This window comes from Nanorana parkeri, unplaced genomic scaffold, assembly GCF_000935625.1.
Source record: "Nanorana parkeri isolate BGI_ZX_2015 unplaced genomic scaffold, ASM93562v1 scaffold233, whole genome shotgun sequence".
Lineage (NCBI taxonomy): Eukaryota > Metazoa > Chordata > Amphibia > Anura > Dicroglossidae > Nanorana > Nanorana parkeri.
Window position 1 is genome coordinate 665,238 of NW_017306501.1, and position 26,447 is coordinate 691,684.

At 39.1% G+C, this 26,447-nt stretch overlaps 1 protein-coding gene across 4 annotated transcripts in view; it reads left to right on the top strand.

Annotated features, from left to right (window-relative positions):
• Positions 1 to 26,447, top strand: part of CARMIL1 (capping protein regulator and myosin 1 linker 1) — a 263,519-nt gene that overhangs the window by 151,297 nt on the left and 85,775 nt on the right. For 2 of the 4 annotated variants that reach the window (XM_018556313.1, XM_018556315.1), the window contains exons 18-27: positions 1,090 to 1,101; positions 3,695 to 3,776; positions 5,874 to 5,973; positions 6,066 to 6,120; positions 9,713 to 9,885; positions 13,903 to 13,971; positions 17,942 to 18,035; positions 22,074 to 22,172; positions 23,943 to 24,071; positions 24,602 to 24,730. In XM_018556313.1, the coding sequence (XP_018411815.1) occupies positions 1,090 to 1,101; positions 3,695 to 3,776; positions 5,874 to 5,973; positions 6,066 to 6,120; positions 9,713 to 9,885; positions 13,903 to 13,971; positions 17,942 to 18,035; positions 22,074 to 22,172; positions 23,943 to 24,071; positions 24,602 to 24,730 (942 nt within the window). The remainder of the gene's footprint in view (positions 1 to 1,089; positions 1,102 to 3,694; positions 3,777 to 5,873; positions 5,974 to 6,065; positions 6,121 to 9,712; positions 9,886 to 13,902; positions 13,972 to 17,941; positions 18,036 to 22,073; positions 22,173 to 23,942; positions 24,072 to 24,601; positions 24,731 to 26,447) is intronic. The other 2 variants (XM_018556314.1, XM_018556316.1) reach the window with 1 other exon arrangement.

The window sequence follows — 26,447 nt, forward strand, 5'->3', positions numbered from 1 at the left end:
TATATATATATGCTTGTGGACAGCTGAGACTAATATTGAGGTCCGGCTATTGGGCAAGCCATGGACCTAGGACTGGAGGCTTAATCCCTCCCAATGCTGTACAAACCCTCCTGTCTCCAGGACCCAGAACAGAAGTTATTAGGATTCTTGGAAAACAAAACATTTTTCTCCACATCATTCAAAATGGTTTTATTCTGTATGCATATGAAACCTTGTGGAAACTTCACAGATCCGAACCAGAGGATTTACCTTTCTTTGGTGAGCATAAAACTGGCACAGCTTCTGAATTTTAAAACCCCAGTTTCTGAACCCAGAAAAAGCTAAGACTCACTGCTGTATGTCATTACAGGTTGCTCACTAAAAAAAACACATTTAGTCAAATACTTCATTGGCAAGATCCCCCCCTCCCCCCCAATAGTTCTTGACTGTTCCCAATAAACTTAAGAGACGTCTCCTAAAACTGATACTTTTAAGGTATGTCAACTGTCAAGGTTGCCATTGTGCCTATTTCAGCTGAATTTTCAAGCCCTTAAATGGCTGGTATCATATCTGGTTGCATGTTCAGCACCATGGTAACTGCAATACAAAAAGAGGCTAAAATGGCACCTTCCTTGGCTGTAAGGGATACGAGGTTGTAGTTCCGCTTTAAGTGCAGAGGTCTCTCCACCTTAAACTCTGATTTACATTTTCCAGCAACTACAAGTTCTGAAATATCAGTTTTGGATGTAGTTCCTGCTTGACTATCTCCTGTTTAAAGCAGGGGTTCTTGGTGTAACTGTCAAACGACAAGAAGCGGATCCTACATTTGCACTACCAGAAGTTTATCAGTTTGCTTGCTTATTACAATCTGGCCTTAAAATAACAATTTTAAACCTACTATGCTCCTGTAATATTTTTTTGATTCACAAGTGGATTATTAACTTTAGATTTATCTCAAAAACAAGTTGTTGAAAAATAAACTTGATGCAAAATAGCAGGTTTTCCACAGGAAGATCCATTATGTTATGCAACTGCCATTCTAAAATGTATATGCTTTAAATATCTTTTGTGCATTTATCTCTGTCTGCTTTTCCTGCAATGCTTCCTAAGCTTGGTCACTGTGTAAGTACCTTCTGTGTCTTATCTCTGTCTCTCCCCTTTAATCTTCTTTGCTGTATTATCTATGTAATTTAGCAAGCACCTAGCACCTCTTAACACTTCTTACATTTAGCATTAAATACGTTTTTGTTGCATTCTTTTTCTCCGTTAATTTATTGGCACAGAATTTTCTCTGCCACATTTTACATAGCTAGAGCTGCATAACTGATTGAAGACTGGCTTTCACCGACCATCATTTGAATACAAATGTCTTCCTTTGTGAAGCAGATAGTCATTTATTATACGTATCAGTGCGTGAATATTCTCTAGTGTACCTGATTTATAGAACATCTCGCATTTATGCAGCAAAGACTTGTGCAGCTATCTTTGGTCAGAGCAAGTACAGAGGAAATATTTTTTCAATAAACTCAGTTAATTACATTAATTCTCACACATTGTGTTCAATAACATCTACATCAATAAAGTACAATGATGCTTTGTTTTGCCGTGATTAGAAATGAAAAATAAATCTGAGACATTTTTAGCTATGGTCCCCATCCAGAGTGTCTTTCCAGGAGTTTGAGGATGCATGTGTAAGCCCATTGTCAGGACTTTTCTGTCTGCACAGGGAAAAAACAGACTCTTCTTCAGAATGTGACTTTCCACTTGGTGAAGTTGCCACAGTTTGCCATGATTGTGAATGTTTTACAGCTTGGTAAATACAGGCTCACTGCACAGTGGATAGTACATGTCATCAGGTTAAGTACACAAGCCCATGTGGCCTTGTGCTCAGTGAGAAGTGTTATCTTTTGAACAGTGTTCCATATTCATTACAGGCCACATTTACCATCAAGGAATTAAAAATGAAGGGTTTGAAAGAAGTAGTATTGGGAGAGTAAAATGTACTCTTCCCAATACTTAAAGGGGAACTATGGGGTTAGGGCTTTTTCCCATAGTTCTCCAAAGGGGAACGGGAGGACACAAACTAGCGTCCTCCCGTTACCCAAAGCTCAGTATACCGCGAGCTGCAGCTCGCGGTATACTGAGACGCCGCAGCTGAAACGGATCCCGACAATTATGTCTGGAACCGCCCAGCTGCATAAATGACAGCTGTACCCTCCCCCGTCCGTTCCGCCAGTCAGTGCTGGAGGATCGGACAGGGGTAGGGGAGAATCCAGTCACTCCCCTGTCACGGCTCTCTGCAGTGACAGGATCGAGAAGTGAGCGAGTGCCGGTATGTGTGTGCTCACTTCCCGATCGACTGAGCCGACCTTTGACAGTTTAATTGTCACAGGTCGGCTCAGATTATGAGGCTGAGTGAAAAGCACTCACCTCATAATTCTCCTTTAAAGCCGGCATGCAACACTGCAGGTGTCGCATGCCGGCTCTATAGATTGAAAGCTGAGCGATCAGAAACCTCTGACGGTCAGTCAACACTCCCCGCAGAGATTCCCACCTCCCCTCTCTGTTCCTCCAGTGCTCATTGGAGGCTCTAGACAGACAGAGCCAGCTGTCAATCAGGCAGTGGGGTGGCACCCGACCATATTGTTGGGATCTTTCCCAGCCGCAGCACTTCTCTGTCAGCAAAGAGTGGGCAGTAGCCCGCTGTCAGCAAAGAGTGGGCAGTAGCCCGCTAGATGCGGACTTTGGGTCACAGAAGTACATTAGTAAAGGTGCACCTGAACAAGAGGTGTGCAGAATATTACAGTTCATTTTCTTGACAAAGCAGCAACAGCCTGCGTAGAAAAGCCTGCCCCCTGCCATCATGCTGTGGAGAAGTGGAAGCTCTGTGTGGAAGCAGTAGTGTCTGCAGAGTTCAGAGATACACCCTGCTGATTTAGACCAATAAGTCTTCAATCAGCAATGCTCATGCTCATTCCTGATTTGGATCACTATAGGTTTGACTCCATAGGCGGCATGCGGAACTCTGCAGAGGCAGAGTGAAATGTAGAAAAACAGCACTGGATAGTAAATGCATCTACAAAGTATATCACATATCTTTTTGACTGCGTGTAAAACCTCAACTAGAGGATTGCTGTTTGGATCATTACATTAAAAGCGTTATTTAATTTCATTTTTCCTTTAATGCAGTGTTTACTTTGTGTTTCATTAATTGTAACTATAAAACATAAATGACAAGCTGTTACATTGTGATTGATAATAATTCTAGCAAAACAAAGATGTTTCTTAGCTGCTTAATTTCATGCAATAATTTTCAGGGAAGTTAAATGCTTGTTATTGATGCATATCAATTTTCTTATAAATAATTCAAAAAACTAAAAGATGTGAATCCAACCTGCAAGAAAAGATGAGTTTTAACAGTTTAGTTGATCATTGCTTAAAACTAGATAACAATCTCTTCAAAACTTGGGACTGCCACTGAGATCTAGGTTAGTTGCAAAGATAGCATTTCAGTTTCTACATTTCAATACCTAGTATAGATGCACACCACTAGCCTTGGTTATCTGTGGGTTACGGCTGACAAAGATTGTGGGCCTCTGACCTATAGTATGCTCTGTTTGTTATCTTTACCTCATGCGTTTTTAGTTATATACTTCACATATAACCTGTTTGTGACAAGTAGTTCTTATTAGTTATATTTGTGCCTTGTATTTAGCTAAGATCAGGAGGAGCTCAAGTACTAGAAGGCTGCATAGCAGAGATTCACAACATCACCAGCTTGGATATCTCTGATAATGGTAAGTGGTTACTGTTGCATGTACATGCAGTTCGCAAACTATTAAAGTACCCATAGACAATGCATAATTGCTAAGTCCAGTTGGTGACCCTGATATCTATGGATATCGGCAGCCTTCACCAGGCAACTTCTTATAGGGGCAGTACTTTGTGTTTTTTCCATTAACGAAGATTCCAGTGTATTTTGGAAGTGCCACATTTAAGGTCTGCACTAGTCATTTGTACCTACATTCTCTCTGTCTTTTACCATGACATTGCTGGCATGTTAGGTGTGACAAGCTTAACTATCATTCACCCCCTCAGAACCTCACCATAAGCTGTTTCCCCTGATGCATTTTCTATTGAAATCAATGGAAATATGACGATGCACATTAAGATGCGTTGTTGCATACTTTGAATGCGCCTTACAGGGCATGTTTTATTGAAAGCCATCCACATAATATCGCACATGTTGACATATGCCTTTATGCCTTGGCAGATGTCATGACACACGTTAATGTGCAACTTAACGCGATGTGTTGCCCATTGATGTGTTTCCATTGATTTTATTGGAAAACTCATCAAGGAAAAACATGAAGGTCTCAATCCAGTGGTAGTCATTGCACATTGCTCCATTAAATTGATGCCTTTTACTAGCTGCCTCTTTGATCTCAGATGGATAAATGACCAACTTCTGTCAAACAAAATCTGTCATGTTTTTATTTCTCTCTATGCCATCATTGGAGAGATTTTGACTCACTTCCTGTCTTAGTGACATGGTGTCAGATTGATAGAAATGATCTCCAATGGGAACAAAGAGACCAACAACAGCACTATTTTAGGTTTTTAGTGTTTTTCAAGTTGCCCTGCTGTCCAAAAGACAGAAAGTGAGAGGAAATCTCCCAAATAAGATCACAGACAGCAATACAAGCTCCATTATTGAATTACAGTAGCAGAACAAGTTGTCAGTCACCATGACATTGTTCACTTTCCACACTCTACCTGTGAGTGTCTTTCTAACTACTGATCACTTCCAAAGAAAACAACAATAATTAGTTGTTTGACTTGTATTGTGATTTGTGTGTAACAGTTATTTAAAGCAACCTCTTACTTTTTTTTTTAGTTAATTTTTTGTGATGACATAAATTTGAGGTCTCCATGCTGCTAGCAACAGTCACGTAAATTTGAGTTGAAAAAAGCTTGATAACTCCAATGTAAAGGACATCGAAATTCCCCAAAAATTCTTTGTTAGCCAAAGGTGGGAAGGAATACAAATGCCAGTTTGGAATGTAACCACTACAGAAAATAGGGTTCATTACAAGTCTTCTTCACAGCATATCATTTTTCTCTAACGTTCCATGTGCGCTTTATATGGTCTAAATGTTCGTTTGTTCTGTAACTTTTTTTGACAGATAGCAGCTAAGCAATAAAAACATGGAGGTTGAATCTGATTAGGTGCAAGGGTAATGCAAACACTTTGATAAATAAGCTCCAAAATCTGTATGACTCCATTTCATTGGTTTAGAGCAGTGGTTCTCAACCTGTGCAACCTCAAGACCCACATTTCTCCTTGGTCATTAAGTTGAGACCCAAGTTGGAACGCATGGTATTGTGCATTCCAGTGCGGTGAATGGCAACGCACGGTAGGTGTGATTATGTGGTACAGTGGGTTAATCTGTAGAGGTGCCGGGAGCCAGAATGTTATGGCTCCCTAATACAGTGGAAGGCACGCCGCGACCCACTGAACACAGGGTTGTGACCCACCAGTTGAGAACCATGGCTTTAGAGCACAGTTGAGTGCAGCTCAACTTGCATTCAGAGAAGGGCAAAATGGGAAGTTGATCAGTTTTTAGTGTGAGGTCTTATTGTATTTAGGATTATTATTATCTATGCAGTAAACATCAATGCAACAAATAGCTTCCTAATATGAGTAAACTGATAATACCCCCTGTGTGTGTTGAGTCTATTTGTCTTTTCCAACAGACAACCATTCTCTAAAGAATAAATAATCAATTTTCTGTAATAGACTTGTTTAAAAGCATGCTAAAAAACAGTGTCTAAGTAAATGGTTGCTACTTATCTACTATGATTGTGATGGAATACTTCTCTATTTTTTACAGGTTTGGAGTCTGACCTTTCAACTTTAGTAGTGTGGCTCAGTAAAAACAGATCAATAAGACACCTGGCGCTAGGGAAAAACTTTAACAACATGAAGTCCAAGTAAGTTATTCCCTGAATTGCTTGCTCTGTGTGACTACAATACTTGAAACTATTTTGCCACAAACGCAGTATGTCTTCTTTTGCTTCTGTAGAAATCTAACCCCTGTCCTGGATAACTTGGTGCATATGATACAAGATGAAGAATCGGTGAGTAATGCCTCTTGACCATCTGTCACATTACCATCAATCATCTAGCAAAAAACCTTGTGTATTAGCCCCAACAGGCTTCCAGGGACACTCCTGAATGGGCAATCTTGGTGGAAATGGCCCCTATGTTGAATTTTAAAGCAGATTTCCCAAGAAAAATCTAGCTCCAGATATGTTTTTCTGTTATCAACCCTCTCTCCTCTGAAGAAATTTGAAAGCTGTATGATCTTGGGGTACATGTAATTCTGAGATTTTTCAGAAGAAAGGTGTTTTACCTGTCCCTGCACCTTTGACTAATCTCAAAAGTCTATGGAAGAGATAATATATTTAAAAAAACACACACACACCAGTGTGCTTTGCATAATTTTCCCTGCTGCTTGGTGTGAAGTAATCCTTGATTTCTCAAGGCTGCATATCCCATCAAGCAATGATGATATATTGTGGAAAGTTCAGATGTTGAGTTCTGACAGCAGGCTTAGTTAGAATTGTGAAGGAAGTGCATATTCACTGGACTGGGTGAAATTGTGTCAGTGCACTGAGGAAGTACATCCTATGGGCATTTTCAGTAAGTAAGTTTACAAATGTCCAGATTGATATGATATTGATATTATTAAGAGTGCTTATGGAAATTCAATTATTTATTAGTAAATGTAAACATTACATTTAGAGAAATATAATAAGTAGGCAACCTGTGGTTGTGACTTGTGTTGCAGCATGTGTTTAAAACACAATGCAGCACATCCTGAGTGTCGGAACACCATTACTTTTATAGCAAAATGTCACTTACATTTGAACAATTTCCATTTGTCAGCCACGTTTGTAACCAGTAAGGTGTTCACAATATTATACTTCCAATAAACAATATGTAATTGCACTACATCTGATTTAGCTTAATACTTTCATGGGCACCTATGCTAGACTTTGTTCACTGCTCAGATAATGCTTGCAAATAAATTGGGAAGATATATACAACTGCAAAAAAGATGGTGACACAAAGAAAGCTGATCCTGCAAGAAAGGGGTTCAGTCCCTTTCAGAAAGTCCAAAAAAGTTTTATAGGGAGCATTGGCATACATTGTTTGGGTGCTGAGTTATAGAGACGAGGGAGGAGGTATTTCCTATAATAACCAAACCAGAGTTGCTTTAATTTTCTGACTTGCACATGAAATTGACAGATGGAATGTTACCAATTATGGTCTCTTTTTTGCCAGTTTTAATGAATCATCCTTGAGTAGAGGCTGATTCTTCCATTGCATGCTTTCAGCTCCATGGAGTAATACAAGGTTTGGAAATTTCACTCTTCCAAGAAGCTGATGTCAGAATAATTCCTGTAACAATAGCATCAGTGTTTTGAGTTCTCTGGGAAATGTGTTTTTTCTTGGATTGAAATTCTACCCCTATTAGCATATTTCTAAAGTAAATGCAACATGTAAGAATAACCTGCTGGAGAGTTTAAATATGCAAGAGAACCTCTATTAAAATGCTGACTTTCCCCGCAGAGAGGGCTGTGCATTTTTACAGCTTCCTCCAGTTTTCTCAAAGCTTTCTCTTTCATCTGGTAATATCCTTTTTATTCACGCTCCTAATGTGTGTCTTCACTGTTACTTTTCATCACGGAGCGACATAGAGAGAATGCCTCTGGCTCATTCGCTATTAGATCCACATTTGCTTTATTTTCTTCTTTTATTTGTTGAGGTCAATACTTTTCCAGTATTTAAGGCTTGGCTGCACTAGTGTGTTTTGCTCCCCTCTCTGAACTCTCAAGGTGTGAAATGTTTCAAATTATATAATACCACATTCTATACATCTTCTGCCAAATATTTTTTTAGCTTAACTTGTCACATTGGAAACATTTACATACAGAATGAGTTTGACTGTATAAATCACCCAAAGCAGTATGTAACATTTAATAAAAAGTCAAGGGTCACCGAAAGTATCAGACATAGATTGCATAATACCCCATGCAAAGAAAAGGTTTTGGTCCCCTTGGATATTTTTCCTTGTTACTCCACTTGTTTGCCTTTTCCTTTACTATGGTGCCACCTGATCATAGTCTCCTGCCATGTGTAAATTGCAGTAGCTTAGATGCCAGCTTAGTCTGTGTTCCCTCTCATAACCCACCACTTGCTAGCCTCTTTAATCCAGCTGTGCCCTCACTGGCACAATTGGAATAATTTCTATTCATTCGTGTATTGCTAGCACTAGCCAAAAAAAATCCACAGCAAAACACTTGCCCTTAAGAATATTGATAACAGCTTGAATTGTTGCGAGATGAAGAGAAGAAAGAAAGAGGAACTAGCCAATAAGAAAGCAGAAGTTCAAGTAAAAGAAAGTCAGCATCTGATTGCTCATTTTTTTTTTTTACAGTTTTTTAATAGTTTTTTGTACTTTTAAGAAAGAATGGCAATGGCTTGGGAACGTTTTCACTGTAGTATGTTCTTTCCAACAGATAATATGCAAAAACACATCTGAATGTCTTACTGAGTAATCTAAAGTAATGTTATATTAGATTTAGGTAAAATAGGCCAAAAATGTGCATATATATATATATATATATAATTCTGACCTGAAGAAGAGGGGTTCACTCTCGAAAGTGAAAGAAGAGAGCCAATCAGAATGAATCTCTTTGGACTTCCAGTTGCGGTCCCATCCTGAATGGATGGATGGCTGATAGGAAATATGTGCAATGGCATTACAGCCAATTTAGTTTTTCATTTTAATATTTTAGAGTTGCACTTCTGCTTGAAAGAATGAAGAATGTAATAAGCAAGTTGTTATTATCAATGCATATCTAATTACTGGTCCTTTGTTTGAAATACTCAATATTATTGTTTCTTTATAAGACTTGGTTTAATCTAATTTTAGGATAAATAATATATAGCACAACAGTTAAATCTGTGTCTGTATTGCTTGTTCAAACCCTAATACCATAAATAACAGGTTAATAGGAGTATATAATGAAATTGGAAATTCTAGAGAAATTCTTAAATTACTCTTTAACTAAACCCACTAGATTTTAGTAGACTAAATCTACTGTAGATTTAGTAGACTAAAATCTTCTGATATTTTATCAACTAAGACTAAAACAGATGACCAAAATATGACTAAAAGTAAATGGCATTTTAGTCAAAAGTATGACTAAAACTAAATCGAAATTTGCTTTTTAAAGTTAACACTGCGGTGGAGGCAGTGTGATGCTTTGGTCAAAGTTCTACTAGGCAACATTGGCTACTGCCATTCATGTGGATGTTACTTTGACACATACCACCTATCAACTAACTTCAATTCTCTTTTGTGCTGGAATTTACATTTTCCTTTCATGGTCATACAAATGCATAAATTAATCTTTTGACTGTGAAAAGATAAGAGCACCGGAAAAGAAAAATCCAACCCAACACACGTATCACCTCAGATGGGTCTGAAATAAAGGCCAGCTAGTTTATTGAGACCCATGATAGTTTCTGTAATTCTGTTTGGTATTTTGTAATTTTTTTTTTTTTTACTTTTTAGTAATTCTTGTTTAAGTTTGCCACTGAAATGTGAAATGTGCAGGAATACTACATGAAATGTAAAGTGATGTATTGTCGTTACAGCCCTTACAGTCATTGTCTCTGGCAGACTCTAAGCTAAAGACAGATGTGACAATCATTATAAATGCTCTTGGTAGTAACACATCACTGACCAAAGTAGATATCAGTGGGAATAGCATGGGAGATATGGGAGCTAAGATGCTGGCTAAAGCTTTGCAGATCAACACCAAGCTCAGGTGAGTCCTTACTTTCCCATATATACAGTATATAATGTGTGTGTTAAAAATGATGTGTGTTTGCCTGCAGGATTTTTTTTTCTACTTGTACCTTCAATACTTGAAGGTAAACTAAAAATATATATATAGAAACAAAATATATACAAATATATTTTAAAATTAAATAAAAAAAACACAATTTAATTTCTTCGAAAATAAATGATTACACGACAATATGACACATAGTTATGTCCTGCAAACATTACAGAAGAACTTTGGGCATAATTATTTTTAAGTGCTCATTTGTCTGGAGGCGAATATTAAAAAGTTACATTCACCTGATCCTTGGAACCATCTGGATGCTACTCTGGTCCCTGCTGCCTGTGTCCTCCTCCACTCTAGCAATGGTCCCTCTGCATCCACACATCCTATATAGGTTATAAAAATTGATGATTCACAGGACTTTAGTTTGTCGGAGCAGAGAGGGAGCGAAGCAGTATGGACCGGTCTAACAGCCAGCCGGTTCAGATGTGCATAACTTTTTTTAAATTTTCCTCCCTAGACAAAAATGAAAACTTAACCCATGCAGTGCAAGGATAGCCTTACTGCAAGGGTTAAGAATAATTATCAGGGCTCGAAAATCCACTAGTCTGTGACGAGCAGACAGTGGAGCCCGACGAGCAGCTTCCGGGCCGGCCGTTGTAATTACATGGCCGGCCGGGAGCTAAGCGATCGAGCGTCTCGAGAGACGCTCCATCGCTTGTATCAGAAGCTGTCACTGCCGTTGCCGGTCCCGAGATCCGCTGTGCTCGATGCGGCCGGGATCGGCACGGCTCTGTGACAGGAGATCAAAGGGAGTTCAGTACACGAACTCCCTTTGATCTCCCTTTTATGTATATTACATCACTTCCTGCATTCAGTGCCACTCTCCAGCTACAGAAGCTGATGAAGCCGATCTCTGCTTCATCAGCTTCTCTGGAGGTCCCTAGGTGACATTAGGGGTCTTGGAGACCCCTGATGTCTCCCTAAAGAGGACCTGTCATGTAAATTGGCTATCCCATAGGTGGCTTCTTAGCCCCCCATGTAATAGCAATAAAGTTGTATGTATATATAGTAAAAAAAAAATACCCCCCTTGGTGATTATATACCTCCAAAAGAAAGCTATATCTGTCCCCAAACTTTTTTAACATAAATTGCAAGGCTATAGTCCGGTCATGCTGACTGGTGAAATTTTTGACTGACTGGTGAGACACTATCAAATTGGTTAATAATAACATTCTATGCAACATGAAAGACCGCACAAAAAAATAGACTTCCTCCAAAGATAGGAGCATGGAAATAATAAAAAAGTATGTCTCTTTCCAAAGGTAGGCTTGCAGTTTTTCTAAGAATATAAGGGGCCATTTTAGATACAAGTACAGAAAACAAAAACGTGTGGTAAGCGCACTACTGTAAGATTGGGTCGATGTTTAAGTGCAATTTGTGGCATTAGGTGAGCTGGCTTCTCAAACAGGGAGAGGAACCCTGCATACACAATCAACGAAAGACAAAACAGAAGCGCTACAACCTTTTAAATAGCTTTATGTTAAAATGTAATATACGTGAATCATATAGGAACTGAGGTGACTCACAGTTTACTGTTGAAGAGTGGTGGTGCCTGCAGATGAGGAGGAACTGCTTGGAAACCAGGGGAGAAAGGCTGGACGGGAAACGCTCACGATTAGGGACGGCGTCGGGCTGCCGCAGCTCCACGCGTGTTGGGCGCTGGTTGTCACTGTCAAGGGCTGAAAGGTCTGAGCTGGCCAGGCTGAGCCTTTGGCGGCTGCATGGGAGAAAAGCCGCTCTGCTGCAGTGTACGGCACTGTCAGTGAGCGGTATATGAAAATGACAGCGATTGTCAGTGGGAAGCTGAAAGGCTCAGGGGTCGTCTTACTGAGTAAGAGGGACTGTCAAAGGGCTACGCGTTTCATATACCACCCACTGACAGTGCCGCCCACTGACAGTGCCGTACACTGCAGCAGAGCGGCTTTTCTCCCATGCAGCCGCCAAAGGCTCAGCCTGGCCAGCTGAGACCTTTTCAGCACTTGACAGCGACAACCAGTGCCCAATACGCGTGGAGCTGCGGCAGCCTGACACCATCCCCAATCGTGAGCGTTTCCCGTCCAGCCTTTCTCCCCTGGTTTCCAAGCAGTTCCTCCTCATCTGCAGGCACCACCACTCTTCAACAGTAAACTGTGAGTCACCTCAGTTCCTATATGATTCACGTATATTACATTTTACACTGAAGCTATTTAAAAGGTTGTAGTGCTTCTGTTTTGTCTTTCGTTGATTTTAGATACAAGTAGAGCTTTAGTGGGGTTCTTCAAAGGGTCCATTTGTCGGTGCATGATTTCCTGTCATCGTTGCTGTCTGTTCTCTGTATATTATTAGATTTTATATAATTGTTTGTATGTCTGTGTTTTGGTAGTACAGCTGTACCCATTGAACATAGTTCATTTTCTAAACACTCCTTATGCAGCTTGCTGTTAATATGCTGCCTTTCCTGCATTAAAATCCGATGCCCAATATTTCCTTTGGTCCACTGTGTACTTTTGCAGGTGATATGAAGTCCAGCATTTGTTCTATTTAGAGCAGTGAGGGGCAATTTTTACAGTTTGAAAGATCATGCATGTTCTATTTTTTCAGTTTTTAGCTTTCAAGTTACAGATATTTTGCAGCAGTCTCTCTTTAGTAGCACTTTTTTCATCCTAGTTGCTATCAGCTAGTCTGTACTTTTGCATGAAGTACATCTGCTCAGGTCTTATGTTAGATGTGGAAGACATAGGAAGATCTGTTGGCAAGAGGCAACCAACCTGATTGCTGTGCTGCAGGGAACCTTGTCTTTTCTCCCTAGCTCCGCTTACATTTGTATGCAGACCATGTGCAGTGAAGGGACCTTTCCAATGTTGCCAGTGCATAATAACAAGCACATTTGACACTTGCAAGAGCTCCTTTTTTTTTCTTGGGTGTTAACTCTTATGTAGCTGTATTGGTTCCCAAGTCATTTTCAGATCTTTTATTGCTTGCAGGTGTTAAGCTGTTTACAGCTGGTGTTAGTGTGGAAGTCCAGCAAAGACCCTGGTCTTATTTTTACTACCTTACAGTCCCACTGAAAGAAATTATATTGTGTCATTGAACTGACACATTGTAAAGCTGTTGTACAGACCAAAAATGCTATTATTGTGCTTATAAACATTTATATTCCTAGCTAGAGGCTACTGGAACAAAAAGTAAGTAAAAAAATCTGTAGATGGCTGGCTGAAAAAAGCATTATATTAGTGCTAGTGCTACTAGTGTTAGCAGAACTACAGCCTCCTTTCTGTTACAAGCAAAGAAGGTGCTATGAGTGGCATCACAAGGGGGGTGCGGCCTGCACCTTGGAGACACCATTGGAGGGGTGGCACCAAAATGACAGACAGTCATTTTAGTGTCAACCCCTCTAGAAAGTCGGGCAGTGTCAGGAGGGAGGAGGGGACCCCGCGGCATACCTCATCCCGCCGGGTGAATGTTCCCTCCTCTCTCTACTGGCGTCCATCACTAAGATAGCCGCCGGAAGATGTCAATTAGACAGCCGCACATGCGTGATGACGTCACGCGCTCTGAGTGGCACACGGCCTCGGGACGCCCCTTGGTGCTATCTTAGCCTCTGAATTGCATCTGCCGTGGTGCTGCACCTGTGATCAGCTATGACACCAGTCAGTTGAGGGCTTTAAAATTTGGTTGAGAGCTGACATAATCACACTGGTAACTTTGACAGTTGGCATGCCTTAAAATTAACTGTTTTGGAGAAATTGGTGGGTAAAGTTCCTCTTTAATATATGGTGCTAGTTATGATGCAACCAGCATTGAAGTAATAACAAAATACACCAATAGTAGAATTGAATCAAAGATTCAGATCTTATATTTCTCATATTCAGGTAGCACCATTAAGATGAAAGACAAGTGACAGGATGAATTCTCTTCGTATATGTAACATCTTCTTTCTGTTTCTTATGGTAGGACTGTGATATTGGACAAGAACAACATAACAGCACAAGGATTCCAGGACATTGCAGTAGCTTTAGAGAAGTAAGTATGGCAATGTTGATACAAATACTAAAGAGCTTTGAAGTATCAGCTGTATAAGCTGGAGACCTTTCATCCAATAATTTATTTTCACTTATTTTCAAATGTCACATTGTCTTGCATTTACATTTATCAGTGGCCTTGTAGAAAGAACACATTTTAGGACCGGTGTTTTAGTAGAAGTCAATTATCACTACAGTGAAATTCTGGAATCTGGGAAAAGATTGGAGCATCAGAAGGAAAACTATGCAAACAGAGGGAGAGCATACAAACCTCATGCAGATGTTGTCCGTGGTGGCAACTGAGCTCAAGCAATCAGTGCTGCAACACCACAGCAGTAAGGGCTTAAAGGAGAAGTGTGAGGAGAGAAAACCAAACTCTCCCCGCAACGTAGAACCAGTGTAGGCCACTGCAGCTGTTACTTGTCGGCAATATGCTAAGAGCTGATTGCTCATGCTCTATTCTCCCTGCAGAGAGCAGATATTCCCTGTTTCCCTCTGCAGGGATTCCCTGCTCCCCAATTCGTTCTCCAGCGGTCACTGGAAGGACAGACGGGAGGGGGCAGGCACCGCTGGCTCTGGATCTAGCAGAATTTTGGCTTTAGTTGCACTTTTATCTATTTAATAGTATTGTCAGATTGGCAATGATTTTATCATTTCCATTTCTCAATCTTCACATGTTAAGAAATGGGTGCATTACAAGCCTCATTTTCACACACTTAACAATTTGCACAATACTCAGCTAAGCTTATTCCACAAGATAAATGGCAATGTGGATTAACCTGTAGGAGCCTGATTGTATATTTCTTATATTTAAATGGCACTTACATTTTACACATTGCTTTACACAGCACATAAATGCATTAATTTAATGTCCCCTAAAGGCGCTTACAGTCTGATGCCCCTGCTACACCCAGACAACATGGTTCATGATTGAGAGAAGAGCAGTTAAAATGTCAGCATATTTTACCCCATTGCATAATCTTTTAGACATTTACAGATTGGGTGTAAGAAATCGGTTGAGTGGTTGATCTGCATTACTGTTCTTTTTCTTTTTGATCAGCTTTACAAAATGAGTTTGCTCAGTGATAATTTTTGATTTCTAATTTTTATTTCATTGCTAAAATGCATTTAGTTTTGTTTTGGATATTAAAGAAAAAGATTAGAACTCACTATATAGATTCACCCTCTATATTTGTTATTGTGATCACTGCCACCTTGAGGAAAAGTGATGAGAAGTCCAAAATGTTATAGTTGTCGCCGGAAAAAAGAGGTGCGGGTCTTCCAATTGGTATCATTGGTATAATCTTCCAATTGGTACATCTGTTCTGTTGACAGCTTTCGAAAGTCTATATTCACACAATGAGATTTGGGATTTCTGCAGCAGGAACATACAGATTTCTATGGATGAAATCCCAGGTGTTCTGTTTAGATGCGGCCTCTGTAACTGTTTTGATCGCATCTGTGAGCAGCAGTCCGCATGTAATTGTATAATTGTATAAATCTTTGAATGTCCGTTATATGCATCTGGACACTATACAAGTATTATGTTATATGGCCATTTCGCTACAAACCATGTTTAGTTCAGGTCTTTATTTTATTGCGGTTCTTCTTTTTTTTCCCCCTGAATTCCCAACTTCACTGTGCCACTCTCCTAGACACTGGTGTGTGTGAAATTTGGCTCAGATGAGAAAATTCCTGTCAGAATAACATTTCAATGCAGTGCTTTGTGTAGCTTCTGCCAGTACGCTCACTGACTGAAAAGACCAGTGTTCCAGACCGGATGTATTAGTATGCCGGTGAAATAATTGGTAGTGGTAATGTATATAGTTATTCAATGCTGCAACAAATACCAGTCCACATGCAAAAATAAAAAATGACAAGGTGAAAGACATTGTTCTGTTTTATTTCTTTTTAGACATTTAGCAAAATATAGAGACCAATTTTGCACTTGAAAAAATATTCTGTGAGGATGTATTATATAAATATATTAAATATATGTGAAAACGTTTAGCTTTATGTAAATCATCTTATAAATGTGTTTTAATCAAACAACGTTGAAAGTATATATAGTTTATAATTATATGTGTGCATGGGGGCAACTGTATATGCTCATTACATATGCAGGCTCTGTTTCCTGCTTTGCAGTGCTACACAGTGGTCGTGCTTTACGGTTTCTTCTCACAATGGAAGTCTATGTGTCAGCTGACTGAATAAAAGCAATCCACTCCCTGTATGATCGATATATTATTTAGATTTCAATCATTTTTTATTAAAGTTTTTATGAACAAACAATTGACAAAGTTTACAGAGGGTCACGTGTTTGTGTTTTAAACAATGAGTGGCTTGTAATAAAGTCTAGAAACACAAAGCACACAGCTCACCCTTGTCATGCATCCTTGTACTCCACATTCGGTGCAGAGTACCCTCTTCTGGAGTGATTGTCTCAAAAACTGCAGAACCAGCAGATGATAATCTTCCAAAGAAAATCAAACTTTATTCCGCATCATCTCTGCAAAAAACAACCCTAACGCGTTTTTGCCTTACTCAGCCTTAGTCATAGCTGGTTGTGAACCACTACTAACGCCACTAAAATAGCACACTTGCAATAAAGTGATTTGAGTTACAACCATGTTTGTTCCTTACTTTGTGGTGGGCACAAGGAGTTTTCTTGTGTGCAGGGACCAATATATTATGTCGGCATTGTTGAGATTTTATTAGTGGACGAATGCCGTTTGCACAGCACTACCTCCCCTAGATGGTACTGATTAGTTTAGACAAGTCCTGTACTGATCAGTATATCTGTAAAAATAAATCAAAGCAACTGGACTTGTTTCTTGAATATGTTTTGCTGGTCATCAAACTAGCTTTCTCAATTCAATAATTCTGAAAAGCTATTCGAATGACCAGTGTAACGTCTTCTAGAAAAATACTCCAAGTTTTACTCTAAGTAATATTCTAAGTCCAGTTGCTTAGATTTATTTTTACAGATATACCATGACCTGGATGAATGAGAAACTTCACAAACATATGCTCATCAGTGCCATTTAAGGGCGTCAGTGCCATGCGAACGGCATCTGCCCAGCTATATGCCGGGCAGAACTTTTAGAAATGAACCCCTTATCTTATTAAAAACCTACTATTTGTTGAAGTGGATATTTCTGTAAAAAATGACACCAGTGCTTAATAAACTTCCTATTACACATTTGAGTTCTCGGACACACAGAATCATAGGACTACAATCTAATATAACAAGGCAAATGCCTCTGTACCTCCATGACCTGAATATAGCCTTATTTCCACCACCACTAATCTCTATATTAATGCAATAACATAAACAAGGAAGAACAAATGTGTGAAAATATGAGTGTCACATTAAACGTATGGTAATCACAACAAATATAACTTAAAATGCATTCACTAAGTGTGCACTTTAAAGAGTATTATTATCCAGTGACCAAATATTGGAAGGTTGTAGCCTTATTAGTTGACAGTATTAAACAGTTGTATTTGGACAGAGTAACTACAATATTTCTTAATGGTTTTATACAGATTGCAATTTTCATTGTGCAGATTTCACGGTCTGGGCTTTACTGAATCGTGATAAGATTTATCCAGTATAGTCAGACCACTGAAAAGATTTTCTAAATGGTTGATGTGTTTAATGCATTTTTTATCTTGTTCTGTGGTCTGTTTAATAAGGAAGGATGGTTTTCTGTCTGGCCAGTGGAGAGGTAGAGTCATGTCTACCTTGTGCAATATACTTTATGTAATTGTAATTATATTGCTCTATTAAAAGAAGTAATTGTTTGGTGCTAGATAATTTAAACCACTTCATTACACCAAGTGCCAAATGCTGACTAGACAGCTTTATAAAACCTGGAGCTTGCTTGTTTTGCTAACTTGGCATCGAAGTGCTACTCAAGTCAGGTGTCATGTTCTCATTGATACATATGTGGAATTTTGTGTTTTAGGAACTACACCCTCCGGTTTATGCCTATACCTATGAATGATGCTTCCCAAGCACTGAAGACCAACCCAGAGAAAACAGAAGAAGCTTTACAAAAGGTATGTAGACATTTGGCACATTAACTTAACAACACCGCGGGGTATAGTGTGCTCGTGATGGCTTTCTTATAACCCCTTAAGAACGGAGGCAATTGTCTAAGTTCTGAACGTATACAAAATATAGAAATTGAGCTTTATGAATGTTCAGCCATAATTTACCTCTTTCACATTAAGTGCACCCACACATTATATATTGTTTTTTAGAGGACAAATAGGGCTTTCATTGACATGAAATATTTATAAATGAACTGTAATTATATATGGATAAAATCTAACCAATTATGAGAAATTAAGACATGAATTTTTCCCCAAACATGCACACACACATTGTATTGGGAATATCATAGTACTGATATGTTTTACTGCAATAAAACACCCTATTGTATTCTACAATGTAAGTGCTAAAGGAGTTATTTTTTTTTAAATAGAAGAATTAAAAATGGGTAAAACTAACAAAGGGTAAAATTATAATCTAAAGGAAAAAAAACTGCAAAAACTGAATAGTGCCGAAGGGGTTAATTTATTTTAAAAAAAACCTTTGTAAAATGGGTACAATTAAGGGGGGAAAATACAATAATCATTAACAGTACTATTGTACTGATCAGAGTGATCATAGTTATAAAACTGTGATCAGCAATGAAGGGGTTACATTTTTTTTACTTGTCTGATCTTGTCTTGAGTGATCTTGTCTTGTCTTACTTGTCTTGAATCCTTGTGAAGAGCAGTATTGACTCATAAAGAATTCAGAGAGCCTAGGTTGAAATGCACCAGCAGGCAGAGTTTACAGTTGTAAGATATTAAACACTTTTGCTGCTCTCCTTAGCTTTGGGTATCCAACAGAGAATAGTGATTAAAAACCCTAAGATGACACCCTTGCAGTGTCCCTTTTTTGTCTAGGGGGTGGAGTAAAGTAGATTTACTTAACTGAACCTCTCTCCTGCTGTCTACCTCTGGGCTGCTAGACTGGTCCCCTCAGCCTCTTCTTCCCTGGGTTCCGACAGCCTAAGGATCACTGAAGTCATCACGTCTAATGCAGGTTCCATAGATCTGCATTACACGTGAGGACGCTGAGGGTGATTCCACCAGCTGGAAGGGTATGCAAAATGAAGGGCACCGACAGCTGGGGGAGTGGGGTTCAGATAAGTAAATCTGCTTTACTGCAGCTCCTGTACAAAACGAGCACTACAAGCAATACAATGTGTGGGTAGCCCCAGTCAGGGTATTTTTTTTTTGTTCATGCGGCAATGGGATTTAGGGATCTGTAGGTATCTCCTAAAATGCGCAGTTAAAATTCATATATGTAGTTTGCCTATGCTGCCAAGAAATTCATAGCTTTGTTCAGCCAGTCTTGTGAACCAGGAACCAGGAAGCCTGTTCAGCTAGGTCCTCTGAAGACTATAGTGCTTTAAAGCAATACTGCCTGTTCTAGGACCCATCCCAGCCTGTGACTGGACAGGAAGGAACACTAATGAGGTCATACCTGTGCTTCCTCCTCTTGTAACCTTGTCCACTGGTTAACTGACAGCAATATAAAGCAACTCTCCCTCTCCAAACCTCTGCTGCTGCAGGGCATTACAAGTAAATTTACTTTTTAATGAAGACATAACTAGATTCAATTGTGGGTTTTTTTTTCTTAATATCTGCTTAAAGTTCAGATGTAATCTATTGTAAACAATAGCTCAGCTCTTAATTTGAATCTGCAAATATGAACATTGCTAGATACCATCAAAAAGCAAACTGTACAAAATCAGAGTGTCATTTCAAACACGAATTTAATGCGCCCTTGGTAAAATTTGATACATGCACAGGGATACAATTACACATTATCTCTCATACTCCGCCAACAGATACAAGAGCCCATTAATGAAGAAATCTGATACATATACTTCAAATGATCCCCTATCTTCTGAAAACAGATATGGCAGCCCACTAATGGTAATGTTGCCATTAGGCTTACTAATGTCTTTAAAAATAAACACACACATGCTGCCCCCAGCGTCTTTATACTTTCACTATAACTGTGGCTGCCGTTTCATTCATAGGTCCATACACTGCAAAAAATGGTACATTTCTCATTTCAGTATTATTTTTGCTAAGGAGAACCAGATCATTGTATGTGATTTAGGTTATAGTTGGTTGAATATAGAATGTTTATTCTTCTGGCCCATGTCGTGCTGGCAGCTCTGCTGCTGACGATACCTTGCTAAGGACAGAATCGTTAGGGTGGAGCTACTACTTTACCTAATGTGTATGACTCCCCTATGGTTGATTTATTGAAGAATCTTAACTGCTAATGAGGGAGCAGCAAAACAACAACATCCGATTGGTCTACCTAGCGAGGGAAAGACTCCATAGGAGAAGGATAGTGGACTCTGAGGCTCCATTCACACATAGCGGTTAGAAAATCAGCGATGTTTTCCACGTGTTCGTCCACCTGGGACGAAAACGCGCACATTTTAACATACACGCAGATTCTGCACGCTTGCTGCTACTACTATAGCCGGACCACGCAGAATCCGCCCAGAATATTGCGCTGGGATTATTTTACACGATGCACGGTTTCATGTCGCGCAGGTGTGAACAAGGCATATTGGAGTACACTAGTTTTTATGTTTTGCGCAGAAAACCGCTAATGTATGAATGAGGCCTAAGGGGTTGATCTATAAACAATTCGCAGAGCCATTCGCCCTGCAAACCTTTATGAACATTCATAATGAGTGACTATAGGCAAAAATGAACATTCTAAGTCAAAACTCCTATGAATACATGTTCTGGCCAAGTGACTCAAAGTATGGAAGCAATGAGTTTAGAATCACAGCCATTTAATTAGCAGAGAAGGAGTGATGAATAATGGCAGGCACCATGTTTTCCCATGATAGGTTCAAACTTTCCATAGACATCCCTGCTTTTACTTAGAATAATAATTTCCGAAGCTTATTTACACGTACGTAACCATGCCAAATTAGTATTGCAGGAATGTTTCATGTGGTTTGAGTACATTTGTCATTAATTCTGTATATTCCTGTATGATATTTGTAAATCTCCATAAATACTCTGGATTTTAAACAGCATAAGGCAAAGAGCCAGCCAATCAGCCTTAAGAATAAAGTTTTATGGTGGATCGCTCTTGGATTCTGTCCACCCTTTCCTTTGGCAATATCAAGTTTACATAATAATGAAGATCAAATCTGCAAAACTTAGTAACCCCCTATATTGCAATTTGCCCTGCCATCTTAAATTAGCTGTTTTAAAATAATTAGTGCCAGCTAGAATGCCAGTTAGATCATTTATTTCATTGAACTGATATACCGTGTTTTATCAGTTGTCTGATTATATTTCTTTCTTGTGTATCTGTTGTTACTGCATTAGAAGTTTCACTTTTTTTAGTTAGAAGTGTAGAGTTTTAGTCATGACAATTTCTTTAATTATTATTTAGTGGCTCAGTGGTTAGCGATTCTGCCCAGCACTTGCCAGTGCACTCTCTGCATGAAGTTTGTATCTGGTGTCCTCCAGATTTCTACCCACACTCCAAAGACATGCTGGGGGATTAATTGGGTGCCATCTAAACTGACCCTAGTATGTGTGTTCATGTAAGAATAGTGATCTTAGATTGTAAGCTTGTTAGGGCAAGGACTGATGTGAATGATTAATAATGAAAGTGATGTGTAAATTGATGGTGCTATAACAATGCCTGTAATAACAATTCTTGGTCAAAGGAAAATGGTGTAAGGAAACTAGAGGATCCAATATTGCGTTTTCTGCTCAGCTTGTAACACTGTTGTCTGTGAACCTTTACACTTGCACTTCATTAGCTGCTGAGACCATTCGTTCTTGTTAATGAAGAAATCAATGTAATGTCATTAAATGCTGTTTGGGTGCCCCATTAGCACAGCAAACCTTTATTTATTTTTCCCATAAACAATTGTGACCTTACTTCAATGTTAAAATGCAAAGGAATGAGCAATATGTTTCTTGTCAGGATATATTTTCTATCTGCTCTTGTAATAGTAGGTCCTTATTGTACGTTTGTCTTTCAAGATTGAAAACAATTTGCTGAGGAACCATGAGACAAGGAAGTATCTTCAGGAACAAGCCTATAGATTGCAGCAGAGTATTGTAACCAGCACAACACAGCAGGTGAGCTGTTAGAGTAATATCCTCATTGAAAAACAATAAGTGCTTTCCATAAACTGAACATGTCATTTCTATTGCTGTGTACATGACACGTATGTTAAATAGAGCACCTTTTTATGTGACCATTCATGTGTCTAGAGAACTAACAATTTAGAAAAAGATTTTGGGGGTTAAGCCTTTCTTTCAAGATTTGCTATGTACAGATGTGCTCATCAGTTTACATATGCAAGGTGGAATTTGTATGTGGACTATATTATAAGAAAACATGAGTGGTCAGACTAAACATATTTCATTCATGTTAAACTATTAGGCATTACAGAATAGCACAAACATTAACGAACCATAGAAATAAAGGAAACAATAAAATGGTCCTAAGGAAAAAAGATACACACTGCTGTTCACCAAATTGCAAACTTCCACCTAGGGGGATATCTCTACGATTACAGGTGAAAAGCATTAGGGTGAACAGTCCCTAAGTGCGGAATTCTCTTATGCTGTGAGATGGCAGTTCTGTGGATTAACGTCTGCAATTTGGTAAACAGCGGTGTCCAGCTTTCTCCTTGGGTCTGCTGTAGTGGATCGTGGACGGCTTCTGGCTTGCGCCTGCATGCATCTGGGTGTTGGAGACTTGATGTTGGAATGAGAGGTGATATTCCTTTGGGACTGAATAAAATGGTCCTGTTTAAACATTTGCATACCCATAGTTGTATATTTTGTGTATTGCCCCCTTCAGCATCAATGACAACTTGCAATCTTTTGTCATAGTTGTAAAGGAGGACCTTTATTTTTGTGTGCTAAAGCTGACCATTTTTCTTGGCAAAAAGTACCCAATGTTCTATGAATTCTTTGGTTGTTTAGCATGAACTGCATGTCTGAGATCTCCCAAAACTGGCTAAGTGATCAAAGGTCAAGACATTGCAATGGCCACCCCGAACCTTGATTAATTTTCTGCAGCAGTCACTGAAGGACTGACAGCCTTATGTTTTAGAGCCTTGCCATATTGAGAAGTCCAAGTGAACCCCATAAGAACTTTCCTGGCTGATGAATGTACATTTTCTTCTGCTGCATTCATCTTAACATAAGTTTTGACCCAAATTCCTGTGCTGTTGTAGCTCACAAACTTCCAAACAGCTCCATGGTTTAAGGTAATGACAGTGTGCTTCTCTTCATATACCTTGTTAATTGAATTTAAATGGAGCCTGTAGAGCAAGCTGGTAAATTTCTGCATTGTAAAGTTATGTTTCCAAATACTCCTAAATATTTTTTTTCTGCTTAGGTGTTGGCAAATGAATGCATGCATGTTACACACGGTGTAACAAAAACATTTTTGTATGTCATGTCTATAGATGCAAAGGTGCATTTTAGGATTAAGAGCCATTTGAGACATGGAATGGATTTCCTTTAAACTAGCTATATTGCAGAAACTGTGCTGGACATGCAGAAATTCTACTGTACTATACTACCTAAAGTATGTAAACAGCATGAAAGGATAATGATAATTGTGTAGAAATACTACTTCATACTGGTTCCCTAGCTTGTCAAGGTTGAAGGCTATGAGCAAGCTGATCTTTTTCTTTTTGAATTAGATTAGATTTCTAGTAGTTTCAAAATGTTCTTATGTTGGCTTCAATGAGAGAGACTGTGAAAAGGCCCCACAGACCTACGAACGCAGTGGAATGTGAATGTACAATCTGACCACCCTCAGGCACAATTTTTCACAGCCCCTCTAGAAGTCATAGCGCTAACAACGTTGTCTCTTTCATTCATTTATAGATGATTGACAGAATTTGTGTCAAAGTCCAAGACCATCTAAACTCCTTGCGAAACTGTGGAGTTGATTTTGTCTTAGAAGATGTCAAGTCTGCTGAGAGACTAATGCGTGATGCAAAGAATTCAAAAACAGTAAGTGCACCTTCTAAAGATTTTGCAGTGCTGGTCTTTTTAGAGTTAAAGCTGAATTCAGGCAAACCGCTAAATGCACAGATGTAATTCATATAGTAGAGCTATTTCACCTGTCAAAAGGATTTGTGCTTCTGTCCATTCAGCCCTGAGATTTACACAGCTATCCTGATTTGATTATTATCTGCTCTAGGTTTGCTTTCACTGACAGGTCTCCTCCCCACCCTGTGACTGGACAGTGAAAGCAAGAAGCACCACCACAGTAATGAGATCATCTTTCACTCTGCTCTCTCTTTATATCAGCATGTTTCTTGCACCACAACACACTTAATTGGTTGCTGCTGCTGCTGCTGCTGCTGCTGCTTTTCCTACCCCATTTTGAGCTCTGCAAAAAGCTGATGCCAAGCCAATTAAGTTACTTGCACTGCTTGTGTTTATCTGACTGTAGTTAAGCTCTAAACTTTTACAGAGGAGGTTGTAGTTGAGGAATAAGTTGATATCTTCAATACTAATATGTATCGGTTATCTTGCAGCTTTTGCCAAATTTATATCATCTTGGAGGTGCAGCATGGGCTGGAGACAACAATTTACCAACCCCAATTCAAGAGACCTTAGAATCAATGGCAGGAGAAGTGACAAGAGTTGTGGATGAGCAGCTGAAGGTATGAATGACTTTTTGATGCAGTCTTTAGTAAGGTATTTTGTAGACTATATTCTCTTTCAGAAATGGGGATTGTGACGGTTGTATCTTTACAATCAGTGCTTTCTTTCTATTTTACATTTATCTCTGTGAAAGTTGAGGATAGGTTTTGGCCTAAAACTGAACATAACATTGATGACTGTAGTGGGTGGTGGCAGGAAACCATGAGCCCTAGCCAACATACTTTGATAATTCTAGGGATTTGTTAGGAAGTAATAACAGAGATGTTTCTCAGCTACCTGCCAGCTTCAGCACTAAATTCTTAGGTTTAGGACAAACAATGTAATAAAACAATTTATTCTCTCATAAACATTAGTAGAAGTTACTACTTAATAAAATGTATTAGTCGTCTTTTTCTATCAGGTTTGGTATACATTTAATTTCTAAAAATGGTTCCAAGTTTATACTGCTTATGGGCATTATATTTATGCTACAGGGACCATGTTTTGAAATCAATTTAGCATAGAGTGAACAAATCCAGCTACCTGCAAGCCTATTGCAATGAGTCTTCTTTACAACAGCGTGGTTTATATTTGAGCCAGGCTATATGCTGGAAAAGGATAAGTGGGTAATGACATCAAAGCGTAATGCAATGCCATATAGTCTAATTGCCCATGTTCAATGCAGAGGAATCTGCCAACATGGGATTATCTATAAGCAGCCTAATGACCTCATTAGTACAAACGCAAGTGAGTGGTGTCATCTGCTTAAATAACTTATGGGGAAAATGAACCGTCTTTCCTTTTCCATAGATCATACCCTTTTGGGTGAATTATACAGGTCCTTTTATCAGTCTCTCAATGTTCTGGGTCATTTTATTATTTATTTATATATGGGTATTTTAAGCACATGTGACAACCCATGTGTAGTATATTTTCTGTACAGCATGTGTAAAAGCCCTATTGATCTGTTTTTTTTTTAACTGTTATTGAACGGTGCGTTTTATTCTGCAGAAATAATTTGTTTATGTTTTATGAAAAGGGAGCCTGAATCTACTTCTGATTAGTAATTGTGCAAAGTTTTTTTTTAATGGAAATGTATTGTTTAGTCAGATCCTTGGCCTTGCCGTTTTTTAGGTTAGCCAGTGTTGGCAGTCTAGACATATAATGAAGCTGAAAGTATTGTTAAATAGTTGTCAGGAACACTGCACACAGTAGATGGCGTCTGCGCATGCGTGCGAGCACGGCGTGACCCGCAGTGTCGGGCCGGGCCGTGCACTTTCATCCATCAGTTTGCACAGCATCCTCATATCCCATTAAAGGACAAGGCCCAAGGATTAATCGTTCATTTGGCTGACGGCTCCAACATAAAGTCCGGCCCAGTCATTCTGGAAACTATGCCTCTGTCTACTTCCACGCTCCTGGGACATAACGAACTTTTACGTCTCGATATCATTTCATCCCCATTGTTTCCCATTATTCTTGGAATACCATGGCTCAGAGCGCATAATCCCTGTATTAACTGGCAGACTAATAGAGTGGATTTCCGTTCTGCTTATTGTGCACAAAATTGTTTCCTCACTGCTGCACCTACTGTTTCCCTATGTCAGCAGGATACCAACCAAGAACTTTGCTCACTCCTTCCTCCGCATTACCATGAGTATCTTGATGTTTTCAGTAAGCAAAGAGCAGACATGTTGCCGCCTCATCGACCATATGACTGTCCCCTAGAACTACTAC